The sequence below is a fragment of the Leptodactylus fuscus genome, chromosome 7, assembly GCF_031893055.1.
Source record: "Leptodactylus fuscus isolate aLepFus1 chromosome 7, aLepFus1.hap2, whole genome shotgun sequence".
Lineage (NCBI taxonomy): Eukaryota > Metazoa > Chordata > Amphibia > Anura > Leptodactylidae > Leptodactylus > Leptodactylus fuscus.
Genome location: NC_134271.1, coordinates 6,780,134 through 6,805,985, shown reverse-complemented (window position 1 = coordinate 6,805,985; position 25,852 = coordinate 6,780,134). Strand labels below are relative to the sequence as shown.

At 41.8% G+C, this 25,852-nt stretch overlaps 1 protein-coding gene across 8 annotated transcripts in view; it reads left to right on the top strand.

Moving 5' to 3' along the window:
- Nucleotides 1-10,521, top strand: part of PAX6 (paired box 6) — a 33,762-nt gene extending 23,241 nt beyond the window's left edge. For 5 of the 8 annotated variants that reach the window (XM_075280872.1, XM_075280871.1, XM_075280874.1 and 2 more), the window contains 6 exons: nucleotides 6,503-6,661; nucleotides 6,941-7,023; nucleotides 7,336-7,486; nucleotides 8,149-8,264; nucleotides 9,890-10,040; nucleotides 10,362-10,521. In XM_075280872.1, the coding sequence (XP_075136973.1) occupies nucleotides 6,503-6,661; nucleotides 6,941-7,023; nucleotides 7,336-7,486; nucleotides 8,149-8,264; nucleotides 9,890-10,040; nucleotides 10,362-10,447 (746 nt within the window). In that variant the 3' untranslated portion in view covers nucleotides 10,448-10,521. The remainder of the gene's footprint in view (nucleotides 1-6,502; nucleotides 6,662-6,940; nucleotides 7,024-7,335; nucleotides 7,487-8,148; nucleotides 8,265-9,889; nucleotides 10,041-10,361) is intronic. The other 3 variants (XM_075280876.1, XM_075280878.1, XM_075280875.1) reach the window with 1 other exon arrangement.
- The last annotated feature ends 15,331 nt before the right edge of the window (nucleotides 10,522-25,852 follow it).

Sequence of the window (25,852 nt, the reverse complement as noted above, 5' to 3'; positions counted from 1 at the left end):
TTGTTGCAGTTTCCTATTGCAGCCTTTGTTGCAGTTTCCTATTGCAGACATTGTTGCAGTTTTACTTTGGAGTAAATAAGTTGTGTCTTAATTGTATATTTCAGCGCCTCTAGTTTTAGCTACAATTATTCTGACTTGTTAGACATGTGGGTGTGACTTCACGGAAAAGGGGATGTGGCTTAAATGTAACAAAGTGCACATCAATTGTATCAAAATGTTGATGTAAAATTCTTATAGTAAGCCGACTATTACATAGCCAGTCTAGCGATACCCCCCCTCCCCCTTACGATTTATCATCCGGCATCAGCCCCTGTCTGGGCCATTATCTTTATATATGGTCTCCTGCATTGTCTGTATGGTCTTGTAGGAAACTGAATATTTCAGCCATCAGACCTCTGCAGTATAGTAAATACACTCGCACAGACATAGCAGAGCCGACTCTGTCATCTGACACCTTGAGATTACATAACATTGTCTGAACAGTCTGGTAGTATTCCAGATTAAGAGAATATCATCATGAATTGTGCCATGTGACAGATCTACTACATCTGCAAACTCACATATGTACGTTGTGTATATACTATGTATAGGTGCCTACAATTGGAGTTTGTCATGTAGTCTGAATTACTTACAGAGGTAGAACTTATTATAATACAATAGAGTGAGTGACACATTCAGCTCTGCTACATCTCGTCTTCCTCTGACATAGAGGCAGCCCATGTCACTGCTGGGGGTGGCCTAGTGTATGTTGGCCATATTCCTCTTTGCTATAGACTGGGTCATGACTATCCTCTCTCCGGGGAGAACATGGGAAGATACTGGTGAAAAGGTGACAACCATGGGCCACTATGTCCCATAACAGTCAGTAACAGGGCGCTCCTTTTTGATTTTCACTGTTCCATGTATGTCATTGGTATAAACCACTGTAAGACACCGCACAGGAACTCTACACCCGCAGTCTATCCTCTATCCTCATTACAGTGACTTTGCATGCACTCTATTGCTCTCTGATAGCAGCCTACAGGCTGACATGGGTTGGACTGAAGAGTCTGCAATGGTTGGTACAATGGAAAGGAAGTGTACAAGTATGTCTGCCACCATGATGACTACGCCATGTTCCATATATGAGGACATTAGCGTCCTCTAGTAGACCCTATTGTGGGGGCGACTGTACATGTCCAGCATACATGGCCTTATAAAGTTCCTGGACATCTAGGGGACAATAAAAATAACCAACCTGGGACAAATTTATGATCCGTCTTATGCCAGTTTTCTGGTCCAGATGGGCGATATTGTGACATATGTTTGGCCCAAGGATCGATCTTGCACCAAATGTCCTGCACATCCCCTGTTTTGCACCTCGCTCGGCCCAACATGTTATAGCTTATGGCCGTTTTCTCGCTGTAGTTTTATAGCTCTCCATTCTTATATCTCATGGGTGTGCCTGATATATTAGGGGACCAGATCTTCTGATGTCCTGCGCCCATTGGGCCCCACTGTATTTGTATATGCAAACTATCCCCGTGTACATAGAAGTATCAGAACAAAAATGGCAACATCAGAAGACAATTTTATGCCCGATTTTTATTTCAATATTTTATTTAAATTTTAGAATTCAATGTATTTATATAAAAAATTTGAAATTTTATTGTATATACCATCGCCAATAAAAAAATTGAAATAAATAATAATAAAAAAAAGGAAAAAAATCAGTCCACCCCAGGTTATTTTTTATGGTGTTTTTGGGCCTTATAAAGTCATAAAGTTACCATTGGGAGAGGATCGGGGCAAAGACACTTGAGACATTAGTAGCAGGACACTTAAGACACATAGATGGACACTTGTGTGATAATATGTGAGTTGAAGCTTCTCTAATCTTAACTGAGTACTTTTCCGTCCCTTTGCTGAGTAAATAGCCGGAGTGTACGGAGTTATCCCATTGACACGTTTAGGTGTTTTTTTTGTCTTCTTCTGGTCCTATAGAAAGTCACACACACACACAAAAATCCTATATAGCTTTGAGAAGGGCCGGCCCGAGGACAGTGATTAATGATGGCGGCGCCTAAAGGTTAACATACTTGCCTAACAGTCTGTTGACTGGACCCCTTGTGATACAATGTAGATCACTGCGAGATTCAAGAGAATCCTTTTGTTCTACGTCCCGATTGTGTCCTCAAAATTCTACCCACGGAAGTTTGCCAATCCCCCTAGCCCGAGTGTTTAATAGTTTCTCTTACTCCGCTGCCATTGTGCACGCTTGAAAAGCAGCTCCAATTCTATTCATGTGTTGGTGGTCATCTCAATAGGTCTACAAACGTCCATATGGTCCTCACTGTAGATGAATCCCTAGATTTAAATGGAAGGGAATGTTGGGGTTTTAAAACATTTCAAAGTGTTTGAAAAGAACCCACCAGAATCTGTCACAATTCTCTTAACCCTTTGAAGGAAGCCCCATTGTGTTAGGATATTCCTCTGATGTTAATTCCCACAATATTTAATTACAGAAGGTACAAATTCTTTCCAGGAATAAGGGTCAATCCGTTTTTTTTTCTTCTTCTTCTTCTTTGGAAAGATCCCAGAAATTCCCTGCACCCCATTAATGTATTTACAGATTAGTTCTAGATCATTACACCGCTCGGGAAAAAAAAATCGACAAGAGAAAAACACACAGATGACAATCCCGCAATATTTCATTGCAGAAAATGCTAATTCTTTCGAGGAATTAGGGTCAATCATTTTAGGGTTTTCTTTGGAAAGATCCCAAAATTTCAATGTACCCCATTAATGTATTTCCAGATTTGTTTTAGACAAACAACCCCCCCCCCATAGATGACAATCCCATAATATATCATTACAGAAAATACAAATTCTTTCGAGGAATTAGGGTCAATCATTTTAGGGTTTTCTTTGGAAAGATCCCAAAATTTCAATGTACCCCATTAATGTATTTCCAGATTTGTTTTAGACAAACAACCCCCCCCAATAGATGACAATCTCACATGTCATTGCTGAAGGTACCAAATATTTCAAGGAATAAGGATCAGTATTTTTTTCCCCTTTGCTTTCGATGGATCCCCAACATTTTCTGCACCCCATTAATTTTTTACAAATTATTTGTAAATCATTACACCACTGCAAACCCCCCCCCCCCCCAATAAATGACAATCCCATATGTCATTACTGAAGGTACCAAATATTTCAAGGAATAAGGATCAGTATTTTTTTTTCCTTTTGCTTTCGAAGGATCCCAAAAATTTTCTGCACCCCATTAATTTTTTACAAATTGTTTGTAGATCATTACACCACTGTAGCCCCTCACCTCCATAGATGGCAATGCCATACGTCATTTCAGAAGGTACAAAATATTTCAAGGAATAAGGGTCTGTATTTTTTTTTCTTCTGATTTGGATGGATCCCCAAAATTTCCTGCACCTCATTATTATTTTTACAAATTATTTGTAGATCATTACACCACTCAACCCCCCCTCCAAAAAAAAAACAACCAAACCATAGATGACAATCCCATAGGTCATTACAGAAGGTACAAAATATTTCAAGGAATAAGGGTCTGTATTTTATTTTTCTTCGGCTCTGGATGGATCCCAAAAATTTCCTGCACCCCATTAATGTTTTACAAATTATTTCTAGATCATACTACCGCTCAAAAATCACACAAGAAAAACCCACAAAATTTCATTACAGAAAGTATAAATTCTTTTAAGGAAGGGGGCAACTGCAGCCTTGCAGCGCTGGAGTCCTGGGTTTGAATCCCGCCATGAACAACATCTGCAAGGAGTTTGTATGTTCTCCCTGTGTGTGCATGGATTTCCTCCCATTCTACAAAAGACATACTGATAGGGAAAAAAAAATTCTTTCAAGGAATAAGGTATCAGTATTTTTTTTTCTTTCTTGGAAAAATCCCAAAAATTCTCTGTACCCCATTAATGTATTTACAGATTTGTTTTAGATCACCAGTCAAAAACCCCCCATACAGTAGATAACAATCCCATAATATAAGGTACAAAATATTTCAAGGAATAAGGATCCGTAATTTTTTCCTTTTGCTTTGGATGGATCCCAAAAATTCCCTGCACCCTATTAATGTTATACAAATTATTTGTAGATTATACCACTGCTCAAAAATCACGCGAGAAAAACGCACAATATTCCGTTACAAAAGTCTAAATTCTTTCGAGGAATAAGGATCTTTTTTTTTTTTTTTTTTCTTGGAAAAATCTCAAAAATTCTCTGTACCCCATTACACCAAAAAACCCCAGAATAAACCCAAAAACCCCACACACAGATAATAATTCTAAGAAAAGACATAACAATAGTGGTGATAATAAAAAAGGCAATAGAATTTTTTTTTTTTTTTTTTTTTAATTTAGCTGGGGTGACATAGGTGCCCCGGGCTGAAAACCTATTACAGTAGGTTAAATACAGGTATTTTTATGATTTTTTTTTTTTTGTCATGCGCCGCCATGAAGTCATATAGTCGCCATAAATATTATAAAGTTTTCTATATCATAAAAAAAAAAAAAAATACACAGTATTTTATTTTCTATTTTTTGCAGAAATCCCGCTTTTCTGGTGCGCCATATTACAAAGAATGGACAGTCCCTTTATCTAAATATAAAATTCCATTTTCTGCAATTATAGGCTGTTCTTAGTGATGATATAATTACAACTGTTCACTGTAATAGGTGTCAGGGAATCGCACACTCGTACAATGGTTGAATAAAATTGTAGAACAATGCGCGCACTTCTAAATTCAGAACCTTTAAACATGAAATTGACTGTGCGCAATTCAAATATATATGTATAAAAAAGAACAGGAGATAAATATTTCTTTCGGAGATTATAAGCTTCGCTTCAGTTCTTAATCACATTTTCGGCAAAAGCTATTAACGGTTAATTGATTACAATCGCTGATTATAGAGATTTTTGGTAGAGGAATTGTTAATCGGGCGAAACGGTTGTTACCTGAGCAAGAGAACTTTTTGTGTTTAATTTGACTGATTTTGGTGTCTCTACTTTTTCTAAAACATTGGTAATAATTCACAATGTGTGCGAAGGTTTAACCTGGGCTTAGATAACTGTGAGATGAAAAATTGGTTGCTCAACGCAGTGTAGTAGTTGGGGGTATCGTAAGTTGGTTGTATTGTAAGTAGAGATGAGCGAGTACTGTTGGGATCAGCCGATCCGAACAGCACGCTCCATAGAAATGAATGGATGCACCTGGTACTTCCGCTTTGACGTCGGCCGGCCGCTTAACCCCCCGCGTGCCGGCTACGTCCATTCATTTTTATGCGAGCGTGCTGTTCGGATCGGCTGATCCGAACAGTACTCGCTCATCTCTAATTGTAAGTACTTGAGGGTATTGTAAGTAGTTAGGCGCATCGTAAGTAGTTTGAGTTTTGTAAGTAGTTGGGGTTTCGTAAGTAGGTGGGGTATAATAAGTAGTTGGGGTTTCATAAGTATGTGGGGTATAATAGTTGGGGGGTATCGTAAGTAGTTGGTGGTATCTTAAGTAGGTGGGTGTATTGTAAGTACTTGAGGGTATTGTAAGTACTTGGGGGATCGTAAGTAGTTGGGGATATTGTAAGTAGTTGGGGGTATTGTAAGTAGTTGGGGGTATTGTAAGTAATTGGGGGTTTTGTAAGTAGCTGGGGGTATCGTAAGTAGTTGGGGAAATCGTAAGTAGTTGTACGTATTGTAAGTAGTTGGGGGTATTGTAAGTAGTTGGGGGTGTTGTAAGTAGTTGGGGGTGTTGTAAGTAGTTGGGGGTATTGTAAGCAGTTGGGGGGTATTGTAAGTAGTTGGGGGTGTTGTAAGTAGTTGGGGGTATTGTAAGCAGTTGGGGGGTATTGTAAGTAGTTGGGGGTATTAGTTGGGCATATTGTAAGTAGTTGGGGGTATTGTAAGTAGTTGGGGGTATTGTAAGTAGTTAGGCGTATTGTAAGTAATTGGGGGTTTGTAAGTAGCTGGGGTATCGTAAGTAGTTGGGCGTATTGTAAGTTAGTAGTTGGGCGTATTGTAAGTAGTTGGGGGTGTTGTAAGTAGTTGGGGGTGTTGTAAGTAGTTGGGGGTATTGTAAGCAGTTGGGGGGGTATTGTAAGTAGTTGGGGGTATTAGTTGGGCATATTGTAAGTAGTTGGGCATATTGTAAGTAGTTGGGGGTATTGTAAGCAGTTGGGGGGTATTGTAAGTAGTTGGGGGTATTAGTTGGGCATATTGTAAGTAGTTGGGCGTATTGTAAGTAGTTGGGCGTATTGTAAGTAGTTGGGGAGTATTGTAGGCAGTTGGGGGGTATTGACTCACATTGATAAAACCCAACAGTCCATAGGGAGCTATTTACAGGCCACAGGACAATTCCTAGTTTGCATACTTTCTTAAAGTGCAAAATCCACTGGAAAATTAAATTATTTTTAAAAACGAAATAAAACTGCAACTCACTGAATTTGGGAACTTTCACGAGTTTAATTTGCCCGTTCTATCCTAGACGGATGCCCACAGCAAGAAGGAGGTGCGGAAAACACCAACTCCATCAGTTCTAATGGCGAAGACTCCGATGAAGCACAAATGAGGCTTCAGTTGAAAAGGAAACTTCAAAGGAACAGAACTTCATTTACCCAGGAACAAATAGAAGCTCTAGAAAAAGGTACCGGCCATTATAATGCACCACAATTGCGTCACAAATCTAGAAAAAAACACAACAAACACCCCTCCCCCATACATCATAATTTGTTTCCAAATGACTGGTTATATAAGCGTAGAATCCGATTGCCGAGTACACAGTCACTCCTCTCTCGGAGGAGACCCCCCCCTCCCCCAGAACAGGGGGCAGAAGATCTCATCCTCTAATTGGAGATGTTTAACAGCTTTGATAATGAAACCTGTGCATTTCTCTTAACTAACCTGTTCATTTGTATGCTTGCAGAATTTGAGCGAACCCATTATCCTGATGTGTTTGCCAGAGAAAGATTAGCTGCCAAAATAGATTTGCCAGAAGCTAGGATACAGGTAACTGTTACTATGTAATTAAATAAGATGTTTGACCCCCCCCATGTAAGATGCATCACATTTATGTTCAAGCACAACAGTCACGCAGGTATACGGGGCCACTCAATGTATAGTCTTATTTATAGATCCCACAATGCCGAGAATGAATGGCCTTATGTAACCCATAGAGACATCTTCCGTCTTCAGTAAATCGTTGGATCTTTCCGGCGCTAAATCCGATGAAATATTCCAATTTATTGAGACAATTTAGGGCTTTTTACGATGTATGATGGTCGATCATGGATTGCTCAATGGATCTCCTCTACTCACCAGGTATGGTTCTCAAATCGACGAGCAAAATGGAGACGAGAAGAAAAGCTACGGAACCAGAGACGGCAAGCCAGTAACACGCCGAGTCACATTCCTATCAGTAGTAGTTTCAGCACTAGTGTCTACCAGCCAATCCCACAGCCAACTACTCCAGGTCAGTACACAAGGAGGGTCTACTCAAAGTGGATTTATCCAAATCTACTTTTATCCAAATTTATCCAAATGTTGTCTCAAAAGTCCATCTTAAATTGGAAAAATTCTTCCCAATCCGAACTCTTGGCCTGGACTCTAGAATCCTCGAAAGGCCACAGAATATTACCAAGACCTTGCCATTACCAAACCCCCCCCCCCCAAACTAGTCTAAGATTTGCCCAAGAAAGTTGTAGAATGGGCAAAATAATAATTTGGGGTAAGATTTGCCCAAGAAAGTTGTAGAACGGGCAAAATAATAATTTGGTGTACATTTTAGTATTGCAGCTAAATTTTCCAAATTTTGTGTTCAACTAAGGAAACCGTAATGGAAATATTACTAATGGTAGCAGCGGCAGGACTAGCGTAACTCCCCCACCCTGTTCTCCTACAATCCGTAAGTTTAAGGCATTAAAGTTTCCGTACCATTAGACCATAATCTGGCCCGTAAAGTTTATGTTCCGGAAACCTCTACAAATACAGTTGCAAAAATCAAACAAAAAATTGCCAATGTAGGTAACCAATGGACAACATGTGACATAGGGAACATCACGATGTGAGGAACGTAACGGTAGCCAGAAGTCCTAAAACATGATAATAACCTTCATCTCCCTCTCTCTCCTGTAGTGTCATCGTTCACATCAGGTTCTATGTTGGGAAGAACAGATACAGCTCTAACAAACACGTACAGCGCGCTGCCGCCTATGCCTAGCTTCACCATGGCAAATAACCTTCCTATGCAAGTGAGTATAGTCTTGTACCTATCTGATAATCAGAAGCCGATACACAACGATAACACAATCAGGATGATTAATAATAATCATAAACTGTGCACCAAACAGCTAGGACGTATTGGAGCCACCACCAATGGGTTATTACGACACAACACAGAATTGTCTTCTAGATTACCAAACTTGTTTCCAATTTATTCAACACATCCATTCAATAAAGTATAAAGGAGATTCCAAAATATTCAGTTTGTGCCCAAAAAACTAAATTCGGAATTTACACCGATTTCTTCCCCCATTACTTTCTCGATTCCTAATTTAGGCCCATTTACTGTGTGTGTTATAGTCCTAGCACCTCGGCTCGATTCACCAGATATCTAGGGTGATGTAGGTTCAATTCTGTGAGCAGGTTTCCATTTTTTTCCACCAAGGAAGATCAATTTGCATACAGTTTTCCCAGAATCCTTAGCAGGTCATGTATGGTCTATAAGACCCTGCATACAATCTCTAAAGTAGCCCCCTTCTGACCGGCTTTGCACTGGTGATGGACAATAACCCCAAAACAGCTGTTTACGGACGGCTCTCTTTCCTTTTGGTCTTTCATCCCAGATCATGTCACTAAGTTTCAGGAAAACCAGGCAATGATCTATAGGGAGCTACTTTCCAAAAAGGGGGGGGGGGGCACTACAGCAAGTTCTTCTTTTTCCACCAAGGAGGACTATTTTGCATATTCTTCTCCCAGAATGCTTAGCAGGGCATGTGTGGTCTAGAAGACCCTACAAACTGCAAGGTGGCCTGAACAGACAGATCCCTAATGGTGAAATATATAGTACCCCCTCTGACACACGTGTATAACCCCCAAAACTTTGGTCTGCAGATGGGTCTCGCTTCCTTTTGGAGGAGATCTTCTGGCTTGGCTCTAAACCCACACCACTAGATTTCAAGCATTGATCTATAAGGAGTTACCTTCCAGAAGGTGGCGTTAGAGCAAGTCTTCCTTTTGTCCATCAAGGAGGACTCATTTACGGATTAAGGAGACATAGCACCCCTTCTGATCTATATCAGACAAATTTGATGCCATGGAGGCAGCCATGTTTTTCTAATCTCCTACAAACCCTGTAGTGATCTTTTCATTCGGCCTGACCACTAGTTGAATGGATGTGTGCCTAAATTTGGTGACATGTGAATACAAATATTTTCATACTGGATGATCTATATCTGCTGACATACATGGGCCCCGGTTCTCTCTGAACTATTGTATGTTTCTTGGTAAGCGGAGACCTCACATCATGACATTATGTATGGATAGGGTCAGAAATGATTAGGTTCTCCTCTTCTGGGTGCTAATATTCCCACAACGTCTTCCGGTCCTTTCTCTCTCGTTGTCCTTTGATCTAGTGAGGTGCATGCCCCTACAATCTGGTGATCTGCATTTGGACTGTTGGTAAACTCCATTTCCCTTAATGGCCGGCCAATGTTGGAGGTGTAGTTTACCCGCAGTTGCCATGACCTGTGTAGGCACATACATACAGACACACTTTAATGCACTGGGCAGATGTTGGATACAGGAGGTGCAGTGATTGTGTTTCTACATCACAGATGGCACTGAGCAGTAATATTGCTTTTCTTTCTTCTTCCAGCCCCCTGTACCCAGCCAGACCTCCTCCTACTCATGCATGCTGCCCACAAGTCCATCTGTGAATGGGCGGAGCTATGATACATACACACCTCCCCACATGCAGACACACATGAACAGCCAATCAATGGGCACCTCTGGTACAACTTCTACAGGTAGGCATCCATTATTTACCACCCTCTCTCACTCCTCATACACAGCCACTCCTGAACGGGATAGCCACACATTCATACACCAAGCGGCGTCTGCACCCGTGCAGCCCTACTGTCCATAGCCATGTGGATAATAATGAAAATAATCACATTGTAGACAATGCATGCTCGGAATCCAGCCCTGCATCTCAATGCCCAGATCCTACGAACGTCCTAAAGCCACAAAGTGCATGACTTGTGTATTGTGATGCTAAAACCGCGACGTGAAGCCATCTGAGATTATAACGTAAACTTTTTGGATTTTTTTTGTTTTTTTTGTTTCAGGTCTCATTTCCCCTGGAGTGTCAGTCCCAGTACAAGTACCCGGCAGTGAACCTGACATGTCTCAGTACTGGCCAAGACTACAGTAAAAACCGTGTTAATTTAACCAATGACTTTATGGAGAACAGTTGGATGTTCAGCAGTATTTTATAAAAAACAAAAACTGAGAACTGTCTTGGGATATAATAATAAAACAAAAAGACTTCTCTGCACAGCAACTGTGCACCGATAACATTGGGAAGGACCGCACAAAAAAAAAAACCAACAACAAAAAACAACGGACATTTGCACATTCAGAGCATTATATCATTTGGATCAAATCTTCATTTTGATATCCAAACTTTTATCCATTTGATGTACTCTTTGTAAACTGACTTTGTTATGTAATGACGAACAGAACAACACAGGCTTGGGTGGAAGGATCTGCTCTCCGATAGTCATAATTGTTTTTTTATTTTTAATTTTATTTTTTCTTCTAATGGAAGCCATGATCAAGCCACGAAAGATTTATCAAGATATATCGACCCCTCCCACAATTTGTCCAATTTTTTTTTATCGACATTCCTCGGACCAGTTGCCGACAAACGAAACAAGAGACCTTCGCCCTCCTTTATCGTCCCCTCGGTCACCCCCAAAGGTTGACGTTTAATCCCCGAATACAAAAAAAAAAAAAGAGAAAAACTCGATCGAGAGAGAGAGACGTTTGGTAGATGAAAGGTAGATTATGTCTTCGATATAATCCGATTTGTTTTATGTCACAATGTATTTTTTTTTGTCTTCCCTAGAAATCTCCCATTCCGATTTCTATAATAAAGTTCATTTCATTTGGAGGATACTGTATAGATGTTTTATACACATTTTCATGCATCAGATTTTATTTTTTCTTGGTCAGCAGGTCGTTTTAATTGTTCCTAGATAGATTGTATAAAATGTTCACAGTCCAATCATTCTTGTGCATAGAGATCATTCCTTATACCGATTAAAGTGCTTGCAAGAGTTTTCAACTTAAGTGTTTTCAAGTTGTTCACAAGTACATATCAAGATTAACCATTGTTGATTGTAAAAAACCATACCAAAGCCTTTGTATTTCCTTTGTTATATATATATTTTTTTTCATTTAAACCTTTAGCGTGGTGTTGCAAAAAAATTTTTTTTGTTACCGGTATTGGACGTCAAGTCCGTTTTGTTTTAATTGTAATTTATTTTTAAATAAATTAGGGCAACTGAAAGATTGTGCTGTACAAATGTCCAACTCCGATTGATCAACTTTTTTTTTTTTTGGTTTGGTTTTCGTGCAATGGGTGCTGGGCCGGTGGTTTGTCATGACTAGGGTTTAAGGTCGGTAACGATCAGGTGAATTACACGAGCCTCGACCTGAGATAGGGCAAGAACAATTGCTTAATTGAAATCTGTCTTGGGCTCTGGTGTCTTTGTATTTAGAAGAAGGGCCAATGGCCCTCTCAGATATTAAACCCTAGGTGCAGTTCTATTGTATCCTAGGTGCAGTCCTATCATATGTGCAGTGCTATCCTATCCTAGGTGGTCCTATCCTATCCTAGGTGCAGTCCTATCCTAAGTGCAGTCCAGTCCTGTCCTATGTGCAGTCCTATCCTAGGTGCAGTCCTATCCTAAGTGCAGTCCAGTCCTGTCCTATGTGCAGTCCTATCCTAAGTGCAGTCCAGTCCTGTCCTATGTGCAGTACTATCCTATCCTACGTGAAGTCCAGTCCTATCCTAGGTGCAATCCTATCCTATCCTATGTGCAGTCCAGTCCTATCCTAGGTGCAATCCTATCCTATCCTAGGTGCAGTCCTATCCTATCCTATGTGCAGTCCTATCCTGTCCTATCCTAGGTGCAGTCCTGTCCTATCGGTGCAGTCCTATCCTATCCTATGTGCAGTCCTCTCCTATCCTATGTGCAGTCCTATCCTATCCTAGGTGCAGTCCAGTCCTATCCTAGGTGCAGTCCTATCCTATCTTAGATGCAGTCCTATTCTATCTTAGGTGCAGTCCTATCCTATCCTATGTGCAGTCCTCTCCTATCCTATGTGCAGTCCTATCCTAGGTCAGTCCTATCCTATCCTAGGTGCAGTCCTATGCTATCCTATCCTAGGTGCAGTCCTATCCTATCCTAGGTGCAGTCCTATCCTATCCTAGGTGCAGTCCTATCCTATTCGACTTACTGCTCACTTTATTGCCATGCTGCTAAAATAGAAGGATTGTTATCATTTTTATGACGTCAGTGGTAAATATCAGTAATTTTAATGGGGATCAACAACATTTGATAAATTGTATCTAAAAGAGACTCAATGTTGGTTTAAAGGGGTATTCTGGAAATTTTAAGTTATCCCCTAGCAGCTAGAATGGGAGCAACTACTAGGTCTGTGATGGCGAATCTATGACACGTGTGCCAGAGGTGGCACTCAGAGCCCTCTCTTTGGGCACCCATCCGTGGAACAGATTATACTGTATGGGGGTCACAGTGGAGCAGATTGGACTGTGTGAGAGTCACAGTGGAGCAGAAAGCTCTATAAAGCCCCATTCGTATGACCATATTTTGCAGGTCTGCAATTGTGGATCTGCACATTATTATGGTTAAATTGCCATGTTGGCACTTTGTGGTAAATTAGTGGGTTTTGGGTTGCAGTTTGGGCACTCTATCTCTAAAAGGTTGACCATCATTGTACTAGGTCAACAGTTGGACCACCAATAACAAGAATGTAGACCCTTGTAAGGTGGCTGGTTGTGCATGCACATCCATTGGTTCACTTTTCTTGTACTCCATAAAGAAAGAATGGACCGTTAGGGCTCAGGCTTGATGGGCCGCTCCATTCAGGCAGGGGAACTGGACTGGTAGGGGTCTCGGCAGCCAAACACCCACTATGCCGATCAAAATATGAAAATTACCCCTTTAAGACCTTCAATTTAATAATTTGCACTAAAATATGGAACATCTCTGTAACGAGACGACGAGACAAAATAACCTTATTAATTATTTGTTACATTTCCATGTTCCACAGAGTAGCAAACATTATGGTCAACATGGGCAAAAGCCGATTTTCTGATGTAGTTGAATAAAAGGTTTACAAAATCCAATCAAATTCTGTAATTAAAGTGTGCCAAAAAATATAGGGACGCGCGTATGAAAGTAAAAGATACAGTCCCACAACTACAGGGGCGCGATATATAATCCTAATGGATGACTGAATGGGATAGAGACGGGAGACTGAGAAAAGTCATGTGGATACAAAACATCACAAAAAAGTGCAAAATTCTGGCACTACGTCACGTTTTTATATCCTGAACTCACTTTTTGTAGTTGAGTCCAGGTAGAGGGGGGGCCCAGTCCAGGTTTGGCAATCTATATAATACCACGGGGGCCCCCAGTCCAGGTTTGGCAATCTATATAATACCACGGGGGGCCCCAGTCCAGGTTTGGCTATATACACTCACCGGCCACTTTATTAGGTACACCTGTCCAACTGCTCGTTAACACTTAATTTCTAATCAGCCAATCACATGGCGGCAACTCAGTGCATTTGGGCATGTAGACATGGTCAAGACTATCTCCTGCAGTTCAAACCGAGCATCAGTATGGGGAAGAAAGGTGATTTGAGTGCCTTTGAACGTGGCATGGTTGTTGGTGCCAGAAGGGCTGGTCTGAGTATTTCAGAAACTGCTGATCTACTGGGATTTTCACGCACAACCATCTCCAGGGTTTACAGAGAATGGTCCAAAAAAGAAAAAACATCCAGTGAGCGGCAGTTCTGTGGGGGGCGGAAATGTGTTGTTGATGCCAGAGGTCAGAGGAGAATGGCCAGACTGGTTCGAGCTGATAGAAAGGCAACAGTGACTCAAATAGCCACCCGTTACAACCAAGGTAGCCAGAAGAGCATCTCTGAACGCCGCACAGTACGTCCAACTTTGAGGCTACAGCAGCAGAAGACCACACCGGGGGCCACTCCTTTCAGCTAAGAACAGGAAACTGAGGCTACAATTTGCACAAGCTCATCGAAATCGGACAATTGAAGATTGGAAAAACGTTGCCTGGTCTGATGAGTCTCGATTTCTGCTGCGACATTCGGATGGTAGGGTCAGAATTTGGCGTCAACAACATGAAAGCATGGATCCATCCTGCCTTGTATCGGTAACGGTTCAGGCTGGTGGTGGTGGTGTCATGGTGTGGGGAATATTTTCTTGGCACTCTTTGGGCCCCTTGGTACCAATTGAGCATCGTTGCAACGCCAAAGCCTACCTGAGTATTGTTGCTGACCATGTCCATCCCTTTATGACCACAATGTACCCAACATCTGATGGCTACTTTCAGCAGGATAATGCAATGCCATGTCATAAAGCTGGAATCATCTCAGACTGGTTTCTTGAACATGACAATGAGTTCACTGTACTCCAATGGCCTCCACAGTCACCAGATCTCAATCCAATAGAGGAGCATCTTTGGGATGTGGTGGAACGGGAGATTCGCATCATGGATGTGCAGCCGACAAATCTGCGGCAACTGTGTGATGCCATCATGTCAATATGGACCAAAATCTCTGAGGAATGCTTCCAGCACCTTGTTGTATCTATGCCACCAAGAATTGAGGCAGTTCTCAAGGCAAAAGGGGGTCCAACCCGTTACTAGCATGGTGTACCTAATAAAGTGGCCGGTGAGTGTACAGTGCCTCAGTCACTTACAGATCCTCTAAAGGGACCGGAGGAACTGCCAAACAGCTGATCTGTATGGGGGCCAGATGCCAGCTTTCCGTGGATCAGATATTTATGGCCTCTTAAAGATAAATGTGGAAGCCCTGTTAGCTAATTTGCACAACCTGATGTTCAGGCAGACTGTTGGTGATCCATCGGCTTTCATTTGCAACGGTATCTACCGGTTCGCTCGTTTGTCGGCTGATCGGGAGGCCGCTTACCTATTCCTGTGAATGTTCCCGATAATTGGGCTTTGCAAAAACAGAGGCAGTTTTAAGTTTGGCCCAGAATGGAACGTGCTCTAAATTTTTCACAATGAATGTGAAAAAAAACTGAAGTGCGTCCGACCCTTCCACTGCAATGGGTTTGTGTCCAGTCTAGTCCGTCACATTTGGGACTGCACCAAGGATGCTAAAGTAGGACATTGAAAGTGACCTTAAAAATAAGGACAATGGCTTGATTTTTTGTGTTGCAATTGAACGTCTTCTGCCATATTTATTAAGTGTTTTAGACACTTGTACGGTTTATGTACAAGTGTGTGTGTGTGTGTGTGTGGGGGGGGGGGGTCAAGGGAAAGTGGGCACGGCCAAAATTGTGACCTGATACCCTCAGTTTTGAGGGAGAATATTATTGGTTGTACAGAAGCCTTATCTGCAGGGTAACGTCTGGGCCACAATGCAAAATTTGTAATAGGGCCTGTACTTACCTTGTGCCCTATAAGATTGTGGTATACTTTACGTGGCAGAGGGACCTATGGAGACCCTTCAGGGTCAGGGTCCCAGTAGTGACTGTTACGTCGCACCCCCCTGTAGCTATGCCCATTTATCTGTGTTCCATAAAGTATGAAGGATGGGTCTACACACGGACTTGTTAGATTTCCATGTTACTCTATCAGGCTCACTTTTGTATCAGTAAGTTAGTGAGAGTAACGGCCTCATCTAGATGTAGACATTCCCTTTTAGTGCCTAGCGCTACCACATAAGAGTTGGGGGCTAATGGTATAGATCAGTGTTCCTAAGCCAAGTACCCCCTACCCAAATAAATAACATCAGTCCCCCCAAGGCTAGGATCTGAGCGCGTGCGACCGATTAGATGCAAAGACTCCAGAGTCGCCTCCAGAGACTTGCCGTGCCTAAGGCAAACATAACAAAACTGAAAACATACAATGTAGGTCGTGACGATTACAGCCAAGTACACGACAGAAATAATCATATGGTAAGAATGTAGAAGAAAATAATTCACCAAAACCATTTCAGAGGAGTCACCTGCCATGATAAATGTATCAAATGCCATCCAAGAAATTACCTGCATGTGCAGATCAGCCTTCACTTGCACTGGTCAGCGCAGGGGCTAAAAAGGAGATTAGTGCATTAGTATGCACCACAATGAACAAGGGAACATAAGATGCTTCATATCTTGTCTTAGACATAGGTCTCTCTACCCTTTTATATGGCTTTGAGCAGGTGCAGAGTAAGAAAAGAATCAGAGAATTCCTGTTCACCTGCGGAAGTTTCTATCTCACCCCAAGAGCTTCATTCACATCCATACAAGTTACTATTTATCTACAATATCTTATGTGATCCTGCTGCTGCCCCTATGAGCAGATTTTCCTACCTACTTATCTGGCTGTGAGACTTCTGGATGTGAACAGGAAGTTTCTATCTCACCCCAAGTGCTTTATTCACATTACTATAGGTCAGCACTTACCTTCAATGTCCAATGTGATCCTGCTGCTGCTTCTGAGTGAGAGAGTTCGATAAGCAGATTCTCCTCTACTTTCAGTGTACAGGAGATATCATAACAACTACTGTGCACCCATAAGACAACTAAGGATTAGCAAAAAACTGTCAAAAGTGTAGAATACATGTCATATAGGCCAGAAATTGTGTCCTTCCTTGTGTACTATTTACAGGGTTAGGTTTTGATATACAATTTCACGTTTCATCATCTAGACACAATGACAGTTCTCATATAAAGCTCTCTCTGCGGCCATGTCCAGATTTCCCATCACACGATGTCCCGGCTCTGTACTAGGCTGATACGGCCTTGACAGTTGTATTAACAGGAAGTTTGTGGACATGTCGACCAGAACAGGTAACACAACACCATTCTAACTCTGTTACACCACTATAATAGACATCAATGCTGACAGAGATAGAAATGACGTCTTCTTCTCATTTTCTAGGGTGTTATTTGTACTACAAGAAATATTTGTAACCATAGTGTACATTTCTGAAGAATAAATATAGATGGAAAGTGTATAGGCAGGAAATTCATATAAAACTCATCAAAACTAACAACTAATTGTGACCAGACCCACCATATCACCCCAGCCCTGCAGATAGATAGGTTACTGTCACCAGAACCAGCATATCACCCCAGCCCTGCAGATAGATAGGTTACTGTCACCAGAACCAGCATATCACCCCAGCCCTGCAGATAGATAGGTTAGTGTCACCAGAACCAGCATATCACCCCAGCCCTGCAGATAGATAGGTTAGTGTCACCAGAACCAGCATATCACCCCAGCCCTGCAGATAGATAGGTTACTGTCACCAGAACCAGCATATCACCCCAGCCCTGCAGATAGATAGGTTAGTGTCACCAGAACCAGCATATCACCCCAGCCCTGCAGATAGATAGGTTAGTGTCACCAGAACCAGCATATCACCCCAGCCCTGCAGATAGATAGGTTAGTGTCACCAGAACCAGCATATCACCCCAGCCCTGCAGATAGATAGGTTAGTGTCACCAGAACCAGCATATCACCCCAGCCCTGCAGATAGATAGGTTAGTGTCACCAGAACCAGCATATCACCCCAGCCCTGCAGATAGATAGGTTAGTGTCACCAGAACCAGCATATCACCCCAGCCCTGCAGATAGATAGGTTAGTGTCACCAGAACCAGCATATCACCCCAGCCCTGCAGATAGATAGGTTAGTGTCACCAGAACCAGCATATCACCCCAGCCCTGCAGATAGATAGGTTAGTGTCACCAGAACCAGCATATCACCCCAGCCCTGCAGATAGATAGGTTACTGTCACCAGAACCAGCATATCACCCCAGCCCTGCAGATAGATAGGTTACTGTCACCAGAACCAGCATATCACCCCAGCCCTGCAGATAGATAGGTTACTGTCACCAGAACCAGCATATCACCCCAGCCCTGCAGATAGATAGGTTACTGTCACCAGAACCAGCATATCACCCCAGCCCTGCAGATAGATAGGTTACTGTCACCAGAACCAGCATATCACCCCAGCCCTGCAGATAGATAGGTTACTGTCACCAGAACCAGCATATCACCCCAGCCCTGCAGATAGATAGGTTACTGTCACCAGAACCAGCATATCACCCCAGCCCTGCAGATAGATAGGTTACTGTCACCAGAACCAGCATATCACCCCAGCCCTGCAGATAGATAGGTTACTGTCACCAGAACCAGCATATCACCCCAGCCCTGCAGATAGATAGGTTACTGTCACCAGAACCAGCATATCACCCCAGCCCTGCAGATAGATAGGTTACTGTCACCAGAACCAGCATATCACCCCAGCCCTGCAGATAGATAGGTTACTGTCACCAGAACCAGCATATCACCCCAGCCCTGCAGATAGATAGGTTAGTGTCACCAGAACCAGCATATCACCCCAGCCCTGCAGATAGATAGGTTAGTGTCACCAGAACCAGCATATCACCCCAGCCCTGCAGATAGATAGGTTAGTGTCACCAGAACCAGCATATCACCCCAGCCCTGCAGATAGATAGGTTAGTGTCACCAGAACCAGCATATCACCCCAGCCCTGCAGATAGATAGGTTAGTGTCACCAGAACCAGCATATCACCCCAGCCCTGCAGATAGATAGGTTACTGTCACCAGAACCAGCATATCACCCCAGCCCTGCAGATAGATAGGTTACTGTCACCAGAACCAGCATATCACCCCAGCCCTGCAGATAGATAGGTTACTGTCACCAGAACCAGCATATCACCCCAGCCCTGCAGATAGATAGGTTACTGTCACCAGAACCAGCATATCACCCCAGCCCTGCAGATAGATAGGTTACTGTCACCAGAACCAGCATATCACCCCAGCCCTGCAGATAGATAGGTTACTGTCACCAGAACCAGCATATCTCCCCAGCCCTGCAGATAGATAGGTTACTGTCACCAGAACCAGCATATCCCCCCAGCCCTGCAGATAGATAGGTTACTGTCACCAGAACCAGCATATCCCCCCAGCCCTGCAGATAGATAGGTTACTGTCACCAGAACCAGCATATCACCCCAGCCCTGCAGATAGATAGGTTACTGTCACCAGAACCAGCATATCACCCCAGCCCTGCAGATAGATAGGTTACTGTCACCAGAACCAGCATATCACCCCAGCCCTGCAGATAGATAGGTTACTGTCACCAGAACCAGCATATCACCCCAGCCCTGCAGATAGATAGGTTAGTGTCACCAGAACCAGCATATCACCCCAGCCCTGCAGATAGATAGGTTACTGTCACCAGAACCAGCATATCACCCCAGCCCTGCAGATAGATAGGTTACTGTCACCAGAACCAGCATATCACCCCAGCCCTGCAGATAGATAGGTTACTGTCACCAGACCCAGCATATCACCCCAGCCCTGCAGATAGATAGGTTACTGTCACCAGAACCAGCATATCACCCCAGCCCTGCAGATAGATTGTTTCAGGTGACCATAACCAAACAATGTTCTCTCCTTGTGAATCGCTGCCTCTGTTGCCAAAACATTTCCATTTCTTTGCATATTTAAATGAGGTCTTTGGAGCAATGAGGGTATTGCTGTTGCTCCAAAGAGGTAAGTGGCAACCTTCCGAGTTCATCTCCACATTGCCAAAAACGATATTTTGGCAACGGACACACCAATTCACAATGTTCAACATGACGCATTCCCCTTGAAGTCCTTAAGAGACATTTTTAGATTTACTTATATTTAGCTTCTTGTAAGTTACACAATAAACACACAGAACTATAAAGGACAGATTTTCTTCTTGTGTAACAGGATCCATTTTTTATGAACTTTATATCACAATGAATAATGAAAATTAAACTAAATTAAAAATATGAAAGTTAACCATCATGGCGATGGCTCAGATACATTATAGCCAGATCATTTTCTTATATTCATTTCACATAATTCTGTTATGGGTAACTGATGAAAGAGAGAGCAATTGTCTACTTATTAGTCAAAAATATATACACAAAATTGAAGTTAAATTTTTTTTTGACATTTTTTTTTTATTTTTTTTATATTTTTTTTCAATGAACAGTTTCCGCTCTGCTAGAAACCTTTAAAATACAGAGAACAAAGCTAGTAAAGACTAATAATTTTCTGTGTGGGATTGTGAAATACTGATAAATGAAAGTTAAGAAGCATATATTTGTGACCCATATCATTAACTCTGCAGGATTTACCATCAAATGCCAAGTTTTATGTATTATTAAGAAACCGAGAACTGACATTTATTACGATTCACTTTGTATGATGTTTTTCTCAGCGAGAACCCTGTTCCACTGTAAATGGTACACTTACTTTAAAATGGGATGTCGTACATTGTTCCAATCTGAAGATACTGATCAGCGGTGAACTAGAATCCTGCAATCTGGAGGGGTGAACACCTAAAATTGGGAAATTTCTTTTAGGTTTTTTTAAATAAAAATTTGTGGATATGTAAAATTTAGATTTACTCAATTAATGGAAAGCCTTGGGGGTTTGGGAGAAATGATGTGCTTCAATAACATGGCATGATACTCATGGTCTTCATGTAGATTTGTCTTGTAGTTTTGACAAAATTGAAACAATTTAAAATTCTAATTTTTAATCGGGAATCAAAAATATGTATTTGTTAAAAAAAATTTAGGTTACTAATACTGCAAGGGTTCTAAGAATCTGGTCCTTTTCACCGCTACCGGTTCAGGACTATATGTTGATGTTGCTTTTGGCCAATTCCGCTGCCCCAATTGGACAAGAATGATTATACAAATTTATTTACACAAATTTGAGACATCTTGAGTAATGGTTTCTGTTTCATTCCATATAGCTTTGCTCGTAAGGCACAAATGTCCAAAATTACTCTCTGGGGTTATCTCTGTAGTGATAAATATGAGTTTGTAACCATTGGCCACTAATCGTTGCAATGTTTATGGTGGCATACTGCTCATATGACAATCGTCAACTACGGTATTGCACAGACGCAACTTTTTGGAAACCTTTGACAGACGTAGAAGAAAATAACTAGAACTTCCTTGGTTTTACGAAGTCAAGGTTGGCTCTTCCTAGCACACCTGCCATGACTGTTTTTGGGGGTGCCATATGTCAGATCTGACCATGACCATTACCCGTATTAGGTTTACACGTCTCTCCCGGTCACATATATTCTGCTAAGGAGTTTTGGGTCAGACTTTCTCAGTGAAGGTGCGGAAAAGAATTAAGAACCCAAAACTGTTTCAATTTTGCAACTTTGCACTCCTTTGGTGTCGATGTTTAGCCTAAGTGCTATTCTCCACATTTTTTCTTACTTGCAGCTTCCGTTCCTGATGAAGGTCACAAGACCGAAACGTCACTAAACTGAAACGTCTGTTGCCAATATACCATCCTACTAAATATTGGCAGTGTGACGTCTGATTTTTAGAGTACATTTTGGGTTGGGTCCCTGCTTCAGTACCCAGACCAGCAGATAATGGAGCAACCTGATATGGGATCAGGTAAAGGACAGCGCTCACCCAAGCGGTTTCAGACAATCTTCTTTATTGAAAACAAAGTATGGCACAACGCGTTTCGGACACGGAGTGGTCCTTTATCAAGCACACAATCACTGGCCTGGATGGCACGCTGCATCCACAGGAGTGTTACCGACACCCCCTACGTTACTTCCAATATGGCATCACTGACAGCTATAGGAGACGCCTACCCATGGGGTCGTAGCTATATAGCTCTGTATGTAGAACGGAATGTGGAGAATAACTAAATGAGAAGTAAAGAACATAAAAAGCCTCTCGCTCTTCTACTTCCTATTATAAGGTGAATAATAGCTATCAAACTCGGAGAAGCTAATGGCACATCACTGAATGTTCTCGACTGTGCCGGCTTTGACTTAAAACTTCAATGTGTATGAAGAAAAGCCTATTTGTAAAAGCTAATTTTGAAAAGCAAAGAAGGGGGAAAAAAAAAAGCCTCCCGTAACTAATGAAATAGCTGATGACAAAATACTAGTCTTTTTGATTTTAATCACAAAAAAATAAACTGGTAGTGACAGGTTATGATGGATAGATTTGACATCTCGGCAAATCACTGTCATTGATTCAATTATTCTAATTCAGAATAAAAGCTGTATACAGTATGTGTTTATGCTACAGTGAAGTTTCCTTCGTGATTGACAGTCATCAAAATTCACGACTATTAAAAACCAAGTCTGCCTTTTGCAAAACCATTTTTCTAGAGAAAGTCGTCAGACGTCTTCAATTAATTTCTAAAAGTATGTTGACAAGCGATCCGAGATAACCACGTTGTACAAATAATGGATAGCCATGAATGCAGAAGACGTGGCCCAGCACTGCCGCCATCACTAGGACTATTAGGACAGCAGGCCCGACTATCTGACTTAACGCCAAACCAATGGTAAGATAGAGGACCATCCTCCGCCTCCACTAGCACCAACCCCTTGCCTTACTGATTAAGCTTCGCTCTACTGATTCCGGCACAGTTGAAATTGTTTCTCTAGCCCTCACCATTCCTGAGCAATCAATGCAGTAGGTTTCAGCAGTCAGGTGGGCGGTCTCAGACTACCTGTTCCAGCCCAGACAGTAGAGATCCTAATTGGTCTATTGGGTGACAAAACTAACAGCACCAATTGCTCAGGAATGGTGAAAGGTAGAGAAAAAATTCCAGCTGCATCAGAATCCATGAAATGGCACCTATTGAAGGATGCAGAAATTTGGTGTTGGTGGAGATGGCGAAAGGTCTCCCTTCAAGCCGAGACCCCACGTTGTGGAAACACAGCTTTATTTTTGTGGGAGATATTGTTGCATTTTTTTTAGCTAAAGCTAAGAATGGCGACATAAGGAATAGGAAATTTCTAGGAAGTTCTTATACTTCTCCCTTCTGCTCAATCCACTCCTTGTATTGGCTCAAAAACATTGCAACAAAATCTGCAACAAAAAAAGCTGCGTTTTAACAATGTGGGGCCTCAGCCTTAAAGTGTTTTATCACCTTAGCATCTTATCCCCTAGCCATAAAAGATATATTATTGAACAGTGGATGGTGGTCTATTGAACAGTGGATGAGGTCTTTCCTTTGGATAGACCTTAAATATTTGATTGGTGTGGGACTGAGAGCCGGGTCCCATGTGGATTACCTGTTCAGGGCCACTTCTCACGCCCATACTAAGCACTACATGGTTTTAGAAGCAGTTGGTATGTCCTGTATAGGGGTCAGGTCCTGATACTGCAACTCAACTCCCATTGACTTTAATGGAAGATGAGTTGCTGTATCGGCAACTGGTCACTAGACAGGAGCAGAGCCAATTACTTCTGGCTTGGTGCAATGTACAGTACGGGCATCAGAAGTGGCCTCATACCAGCTGATTTGGGCAGGAACTGGCTCTCAACCCATTGAGCGCCAATTTACGGTATCCATTAAATTCACGCTACATGCAGCACTGGTATACACCTGGAGTCCCAAATTTTATTCTTTCTGGTGTAGTTCCTCCAATTTCCAGTCTCCTATTCAATAGTCTGCTCAGTCTATTTCACGTACACCGTACTTTGGTAGTCAGAGATGCTCTTGTGTTATGTATTTATGGTGACCTTATTATTGTAACTGTCAGATTGCATTAATTTTTTGGAAAAAAAAATAGTGCAAATTGGCTCTCAGAACCCTGTATACTTCTTTAACCTTTCCATCAGAGCCATTTTCCATATGTGGGGACCGGCTAATTCGTTTGTTTTCTCACAATTTTTTATGCACTCAATGGAGGGGGGAGAAATGAAAAGTTGTATTTTGTTAATTTTAGTTTTTTGTATATTTTCAAAACTTTTTGTAAACTAATGTATTTCAACCTATTGTAAAAACCATTGCTATTGCATGCATCCTAAGGCAGCGTGTAACACAAGCACAGTAATGACAGGCTTTCATGGTAACAGATTGGTGAATCCTTCTAAACATGGTGAATCCTACACTTTGGGTTTCAAGATGTTGAGGTCGTGTTTAAGAAAGGCAAAGGAAGAGTTAAAAAGTCCAATCAAATTGTCCCTGTAGTAGAAACCTAGAGACTATGGTGCGAACTGAGCTCCTGAATGGGCCCAGGATTCTCCCATGAACATAACAATGACAAAATTTGTAAACAATTAAAAGTGAAATATAAATAATTCAAATTTTGCAAAGTTTTCAAGATTTTCTCTAAACATCTTGGACAGTCTTTCTTTTGTCTTGATCGGTTGCCAATGTGTATGGCCACAAATGGAGGCACTTTCTATGGTCTGGGACATGTCAGAAACCTGGCTATGATGTCCTTAGTGTTATTAGGCAGTGACACTACATGTATGAGAAGATAACCCGACCACAATAAGGACATCATGGCTGGTTATCAGGAGGGGACACTACGTGTATGAGAAGATAACCTGACCACAATAAGGACATCATGGCTGGTTATCAGGAGGACACTACGTGTATGAGAAGATAACCCGACCACAATAAGGACATCATGGCTGGTTATCAGGAGGGGACACTACATGTATGAGAAGATAACCCGACCACAATAAGGACATCATGGCTGGTTATCAGGAGGACACTACGTGTATGAGAAGATAACCTGACCACAATAAGGACATCATGGCTGGTTATCAGGAGAGGACACTACATGTATGAGAAGATAACCTGACCACAATAAGGACATCATGGCTGGTTATCAGGAGGACACTACGTGTATGAGAAGATAACCTGACCACAATAAGGACATCATGGCTGGTTATCAGGAGGACACTACATGTATGAGAAGATAACCTGACCACAATAAGAACATCATGGCTGGTTATCAGGAGGACACTACGTGTATGAGAAGATAACCTGACCACAATAAGAACATCATGGCTGGTTATTAGGAGGACACTACATGTATGAGAAGATAACCTGACCACAATAAGGACATCATGGCTGGTTATCAGGAGGACACTACATGTATGAGAAGATAACCTGACCACAATAAGGACATCATGGCTGGTTATCAGGAGGACACTACATGTATGAGAAGATAACCTGACCACAATAAGAACATCATGGCTGGTTATCAAGGGGACACTACATGTATGAGAAGATAACCCGACCACAATAAGGACATCTTGGCTGGGTTTCTAATATGAATGATAGAGAAAATTTCTAAAACTCTGAAAAATTTAGAATTATTTATGTTTGCAAAATATTTCATTTACTTGTCAAATCTAGACATGGTTCTGTTTGGGGAAAACCCCCTTTAAAGTTCCTTAGAAATGAGGTTATCTTGTGCTGGTCCTCTGGGGCCTCCTTACAGCGCCAGCGCCTGGATACACAGAGGACGCTTGGGGACATCACAACCCTGACTTTTGCCAATAAGCAACCAGAATTTTACCAGCCCGCGCGTTGCCACGATGTTTACATAGCAGAAAATCCTTATAAAAGAAAAAAAATGGACACAACACAACGTAAAAAGCAAAACACATTAAAAATCAAATTAAAATATAGAAATCGTAACTTCTAGATCCCAATTATCCTAATTGTCAGGTG